Source organism: Apium graveolens, chromosome 9 (genome assembly GCF_009905375.1).
Source record: "Apium graveolens cultivar Ventura chromosome 9, ASM990537v1, whole genome shotgun sequence".
NCBI lineage: Eukaryota > Viridiplantae > Streptophyta > Magnoliopsida > Apiales > Apiaceae > Apium > Apium graveolens.
The window spans coordinates 249059715-249066675 of NC_133655.1; the positions used below are offsets into that span (position 1 = coordinate 249059715).

General features: G+C 41.1%; 1 protein-coding gene across 1 annotated transcript; it reads left to right on the plus strand.

The window, feature by feature from the left end:
• The first annotated feature begins 2135 nt into the window (after positions 1 to 2135).
• LOC141683762 (pyruvate kinase, cytosolic isozyme-like) lies at positions 2136 to 5172 on the plus strand. The gene is made up of 4 exons (XM_074488516.1): positions 2136 to 2289; positions 2406 to 2737; positions 3619 to 4080; positions 4197 to 5172. Exons 2-4 carry the CDS (start codon positions 2480 to 2482, stop codon positions 5007 to 5009), a joined length of 1533 nt encoding a protein of 510 aa, XP_074344617.1. The 5' UTR covers positions 2136 to 2289; positions 2406 to 2479; the 3' UTR covers positions 5010 to 5172.
• The last annotated feature ends 1789 nt before the right edge of the window (positions 5173 to 6961 follow it).

Consider the following 6961-nt stretch of genomic DNA (forward strand, 5'->3'; position numbering starts at 1 on the left):
GCTTATGGAAAAGGTGGGTTGCTTGGATTCTTACAAGTTTGAATAAATGGACTCTTTGGAGAGTTTGTTGATGAAGACGAATCCAGGGGCACCGAGACCCAAGGATGGAGAGCCCCTCCTTCTAGCGCCAAATGATAACTCCTGGTGGCGGGGCTGCTCATTCGACAACGTCCTGGATCCTTCGCCGCTGTAGAGGTGTAGCTGTGGTTGGGTTCCTACAAAACAACACCGGAAGGGGGGTTGGAGTCCCGCGGCGCCTCCGGCGTGAGAGTAAGAACTAGCTTTTTGGGAAGATGAAGATGAATATAAATGCAGGGTGGCTGTGTGTGTGTGAGTGTGAAAGAATGATTAACCCCAAAACCTCACCTTGTTGGGCTATTTATAGGCCAAGGGCAGGGTTTTGGGGTTGGTACCTTTAAATCGTAGCCATCGGTTCTGGGAGCGGAGGACACCTGGTGGGAGTGGATGCTTTACACGTGTCAGCGCGGGACTGGTCGAGGAGTGTTCTGAGGATCCTATGACACGTGCCCTGATTATTCCCATGATTGATGTGTGACAGTTGTCCCCGTCACGTGGTTGGGCCAACGCCTCACGTGCTGGGGTTTATCCAGGTTCTGCTTGCGGGACTGAGCTAGTCAGGAGTGGTAGTGTGCGGGACTACTCCTTCCATGAGCTGCGTGGAGTTAGGAGTCTAGGAGTAGGCCTCCCATGAGCTGTATGAAGTTAGGAGCTTAAGAGTAGGCATCCTAGGAGCTGTATGGAGTTAGGAGCTTAGGAGTAGCCCTCCCAGGAGTCCTATGGAGTTAGGAGCTTAGGAGTAGTCTTCCCAGGAGCTGTATGGAGTTGAAGGCCTAGGAGTAATCCTCCCGGGAGCTATATGGAGTTAGGAGCTTAGGAGTAGTTCTCCCGGGAGCTGTATGGAGTTGAAGGCCTAGGAGTAGTCCTCCCAGGAGCTATATGAACTATCACACACTTGTTATGCTTGGTCCTAGCCGAATATTGATTGCTTCAAGTCAGCCCAAAATTCTTGAGGAGTGTCTTTAAGCTCACGTGTTCTCAAGTGATTGGATTATTTATCATTTTGTGGATTGTTGATCGGCCTTTTACTTTGAGCAAATAAGCTGAAATTGCATATCACTGTATCTAAGAATTTAAATTTTCATTTTGATTGCTAATATAGTGTTGCTGTACCAATCTTAAAACTGAAGATATTTTCTCAGCTATTTTATTTGACACTTGATCTCTCTAGAAATTATAGATAGGTTCAGTAGGCATTTTCAGCACTGGGGATTTCACACTCCGTCTGAGCTATGTCTGCAGCTGCTTTACTGAAACTGCCAAGACAGTAAGGGAATGAAGCCGTCGGTCCGCAGATATTTGCATTTTAGAGATTTCAGAGTGAATTCGCTGACGATTATGTATGCCTCAATAGTTTTTTTTTTATATCCATTGTTTTGTTTTTAATCGGTATGATTCAATTTGTCAGTTGTGGCAAATATTTTCATTTTGTTTTATAAATATGTAGCTATAAATAAGGTTTTGCATCAGTTTTGATAATGCCTACGGTATGCTTAATAAGTTATGTACTTGTCTACCTTCTGTACTGGGATTTGGTTAAGTTTGGTACTATAATACAGTTTCTTCTTTAAAAATTTAAATCTGAACTACTCCATGATGCTAAATGCAGGAAGCATACATTGAAACATTGTTTAAGAAAAAGTAATAAATAAAAATGTAGTATAATTTATTCAACTATTGATTTTCAGTGCCTTACCCTCTGTCTGTCTCTGGTACCACCACCACTCATCCTACCCCGAATATTCGATTTAAAATCCAAAATTCTACAAAACCATGGATGAGTAGAGTATTAATGTAAACCAATGGTTTAGCTAGCTTTACTAAAACGCCGTGCAAAAACAACGTGGAACACTACATGCACGCTGTAATATAACAGAAATTGAGACTTTTGTCCTAGACAAACGCCAGATAAGACTTTTTGTCTAGATTGTCAACTTGTCACACCCTCATTCGCTCATCACTTGAATACCATTCGTTTCCAAAGAACCCCTATTACTTTGTTTGTTACTTACTAGTGACCCCCCCCCCCCCCCCCAGTTTAAAGTTTACAATTTCTTTTCTTACATATAAAACCAGCCCCCAAGTTACACAGAGCCACAAAATATAGAGACCAGACAAAGGTGGGGGAGTTGACAAGTTAGAAATTTCAGGCTCTTCTTGTTCCATCATCAACTCTTCAACATAAGAGCCTGCAACACAAATCTTTATTTGGTAAGCCATCTATGTGTGTCTTACATGTCCTATGCCATGTTTATGTGTTGTGTATGAATCACAGTAACCCCTGTCTATTTCATCGATTATTGTTTTTTTTTTTTTTTGCTTGACAGCTGGTGTACTTTTAATTCTACATAGTACAAGAATCATTTCTGGTGGTGTTACTTTTGTAAGCTGAGATACTAAGATGTCGAATATTGACATTGAGGGGATCATGAAGGACCTTCCAAATGATGGTCGTGTTCCCAAGACTAAAATAGTGTGCACCCTTGGCCCTGCATCTCGTTCTGTTGAAATGATTGAGAAGCTTTTGAGGGCGGGAATGAATGTTGCTAGATTTAACTTCTCTCACGGGACTCATGAATACCATCAGGAGACATTGGATAATCTTAAAATTGGAATGCATAACACTCAGATCATGTGCGCTGTTATGCTGGATACAAAGGTCAAGTGTTTCTATATCATCATCAAGTAACTTTTAATAGAGTAAATTAGTTGCTCAGATGCTCTAAATTAGTTGCTCAGATGCTTGTTTCATACTTTGATTTTATTGCAGTTTCGGCATAAATTAGTTGAATTTTAGTTGGATAACAATATGTGTAATGTTAAGGATGCATAAGCAGGTGACAAAATATAATTTTGCATTGAAGTGTTGATGACCCTGTGAAACTTAGCTAGAGATTCGGTCATATAATCTGCCAAATTACTATGAGTAAGATGATTATACACATTTCTCTGATAACTACAGAAAATGAGAATCTATACTTGTTTTATTAAATTTGTAAGAGCAACTAACAGTATAAAGTCAAGGTTACTTTCAGAATGAAAAGCTGTTTCATGCCAAGTCAATAACAGAGCCTTCCCCTGAAAGAATACCACCAGTTACTAAGGGAGGACCTAATAAGCCTGTGTTAGCATCCTCTAGGAGTCGGTTGATCCCTGAATACGATGTAAATCAGGACAGTCGTGTCTTACCAGCAACTCTAAGTATACTCTTTCCATTATTTGCATGGTTTGAAGATTTTGTTTACTTGCTATGTTGTTATGCCTTCGTTTTAATGCATTTTATAGGTGCTTCTAATTAAAGGATTATTTAAATTTAAACATTGCAAGCACAACTGAGTTGAAATGTTAAAAGATCTGGTCACCAAAATCTTCATTTGTTACAAGCACAAAATATAACAGATCAGGTGAAGGCTCATCATTAGTTTGCAATATTTTGAGACTCTGAGCTAAACTCAGTACCACGAAGTTATAGTTTTTTATTAACATTCTGCTTGTAAATTTCTAACATTGAAGTTAGTTCTTGCTTTTTCTTTCCTCCAGGGACCTGAAATTCGAACTGGTTTTCTTAAAGATGGAAAACCTATTCAGCTGAAGGAAGGTCGTGAAATTACTATAAGCACAGATTACAGCATAAAGGGTGATGAAGAGACTATCTCCATGAGCTACAAAAAATTACCTGTGGATATCAAGCCTGGAAATACTATATTATGTGCAGATGGCACCATCACTCTCACTGTCTTGTCATGTGACACAGCTGCTGGAACAGTGAGATGTCGTTGCGAGAACACTTCTATGCTAGGTGAGAGGAAGAACGTGAATCTTCCTGGTGTTGTAGTGGATCTCCCCACACTCACGGAAAAGGACAAGGAAGACATCTTGCAGTGGGGTGTCCCGAACAAGATTGATATGATTGCACTCTCATTTGTTCGCAAGGGTTCAGATCTTGTTCACGTTCGCAAAGTGCTTGGGCATCATTCTAAAAAAATACTTCTGATGTCAAAGGTATATAGGTCTCTTTCAATAAAACATAATTGTTAAAATGTGGTGTATGATGTGTGCCAGCAAAATTGGTCTTTTTCTGTACATGTTTTTATTTTCTGTAATTCAATCTCTTGAAGGTTGAGAATCAGGAGGGAGTTATTAACTTTGACGAAATCTTGCGTGAGACTGACTCGTTTATGGTTGCTCGTGGTGACCTTGGAATGGAAATCCCAGTTGAGAAGATTTTCTTGGCGCAAAAAATGATGATTTACAAATGTAATCTTGCTGGTAAGCCAGTGGTAACGGCCACTCAGATGCTTGAATCAATGATCAAGTCTCCACGTCCCACTCGTGCTGAGGCAACTGATGTTGCTAATGCTGTCTTGGATGGGACTGATTGCGTAATGCTTAGTGGGGAGAGTGCAGCTGGGGCATATCCTGAAATTGCTGTCAAAACTATGGCTCGAATATGTATAGAGGCAGAGTCCTCACTTGACTATAGTGCTATATATAAGGAGATGATAAAGGGAACTCCTGTGCCAATGAGCCCACTGGAGAGCCTTGCATCTACAGCTGTCCGAGCAGCTAACCAGGCAAGAGCAAAACTCATTGTTGTGCTGACTCGTGGTGGGACTACAGCAAAGCTAGTTGCCAAGTACAGGCCGGAAGTCCCAATACTCTCGGTGATTGTCCCAGTTTTGACAACAGACTCATTTGATTGGACCTGCAGTGATGAGACCCCAGCAAGGCACAGTTTGATATACAGAGGCTTGATCCCGCTTCTCGCCGAAGGATCTGCAAAGGCTACAGATGCAGAGTCAACTGAGGTGATCTTAGATGCTGCTTTGAATTCAGCAATAAAAAAAGGGTTGTGTGTGCAAGGTGATGCAGTTGTGGTGCTTCATCGTATTGGTTCAGCCTCTGTAATCAAGATCTGCATAGTGAAGTGATCAAGGCAGGCTGGCAAATATGCATGCTTTTGCTCTGCTTAAATTTCATATATCAGTTGGGACTTCAATTTTTTTTGTGTGTGAACTTGATTATGTGGTATATTTAGTCCAATGAGGTTATGTCACTTATTTGAATTTTTTGATGAAACTGTGTTGCTATACACGTAGGAGCACTTAATTAAAGTAATTGTGATCTTCTCGTGATGGCCGGATGAACCTCCTACTTAATCCGTAGGGATTCTTCCAGCTATTATCAGAAGACTATGTTGAGTGTTTGTTAGATTTTCGTGTCTGTCCCCTCTTCTCTGAGTCCTCCTTGTTTTAACCTCCCGTTACTTGGCAAGCAGGAGCTATCACCTTTTTAAGCTATGTTGCCATCTTGCAAAACTATCTATTAATAGCTTGGATGAGTCAAAGACAGAGGGGTAAGGTGATGGGCTTTGTAGAATTATAATCATGACCAGTTCTTTATATCTTGACATGTGTCCGTTGGATATAGCTACGGGAAAATCGTAAGGAATGATTCCGGCGAGAGTATCTTGGGTTGACCGAGAAATTTGGTAGCAATAAAATTCGAGATACGTCGCTGGAATCAAGATCGATGACGGTAGTTTTTCGCCTGAAAAGTGAGTGGAGTGTGGTGATTGTGTTTAATGTTGGCTGAGATTGCTTAGGGTTGATGCTGTCTCCTTTGCGCTCTTAACTTCCGACCCCTTACAATTTGCCTACGTATTCCTATTATAGGGAATCAAGCCAACGTAATTCTTCGGAAACAAAAAACCTAATGAGCTTAGATTTCTCATCCCGAGACTCAGTAGAAAATCTACTGGAAACTGTCTTCTACTAACTTTATGAATGTTCGCCGATGAGATCTAACCAAAAAGGCTCAAGGCTCGTCCATGTTTTCGAAACTTCACGGATAAGGCATATCCTCAATCGAGGATAACCCTCTGCTACCAGCTGTTACTCTAATCCGTGAATGTAGGTATAACCATGGTTTACCCCCAATATTGGACGCATCACTGTCCCCCAAATAAGGAGCTCATACCAGATTACAGGACAAGTGATCCCAATCTTTTGGGTGCAAAATGCAGCATACTCCGAAGTCTTCCAACGAGGACACCCGTTGACTGCAGAGACAGAGCACCCAAAACACACACCAGAGTTTTACCCCACATGCCAATGAGGACACTCATTGACTACAGGAGGAGGCCTTCCGTCTAGGCATAGCCCTGGAGGTCTCTGACCCCGGACACCGCCTTCCCGTGGTTGTATTACATGAATGAGCTCTTCAATAGAATACTTGCAAAAAATAGATTAATAATAATCCTCCATCGTCTTTCCGAAGTATCCAAAGAATTCATCCAAGTAGTATACCCAAGCCTTGTTATGTGCCAAGCTGAAAGGGAGGGCGCGCCCTAACATCTCTGTATGTTAGTGTCACCCTTGTTGTTAACATTTGACTTTTGCTTCCTCTTGTATAAAGGGTGTGCCATATCATTTAGGGTGCCTCTATTCTCAAACTTTGGAAGGCGCGACATTTCCTTTAAAGGAAAGAGGGCAAGCCCTAATTTCACTTGGATTTTTGTATTTTTGCCCTAATTTCACTTAATTGACCCGTCTTTGGCCCGGGTAATTTTTGTACCAAATTTTGGGCATAACAACTACCCCCAAATTCCATATATCATTAAAAATAGGATTGAAATTTTTAACCCTCTTGTCATTAAAAATTTTGTACAACTTTATCCGTCAGATAGGGCGCACCGTCTCTTCAGGGCGCGGCCTCAGAATTTATTCGATTTTTTCGAAAGTTATAGGTGACGTGTTGGACAGATGTCCCCGCAATATTTTTCTCTATAAAACCCCCCCAAAATGCATTTTATACCTTTTAATTTACTCTTTCATTTTACTCTCTTTCCAAAAAATCCCACCGGCATAGTTTGAAGCTTCAA

Coding starts and splice junctions, on each gene's coding strand:
- LOC141683762 (XM_074488516.1), top strand. CDS start 2,480: ATGTCGAATATTGACATTGAGGGGATCATGAAGGACCTTCCAAATGAT. Junction 2,738..3,618: donor CTGTTATGCTGGATACAAAG/GTCAAGTGTTTC, acceptor TCTTTCCTCCAG/GGACCTGAAATTCGAACTGG. Junction 4,081..4,196: donor AAATACTTCTGATGTCAAAG/GTATATAGGTCT, acceptor AATCTCTTGAAG/GTTGAGAATCAGGAGGGAGT.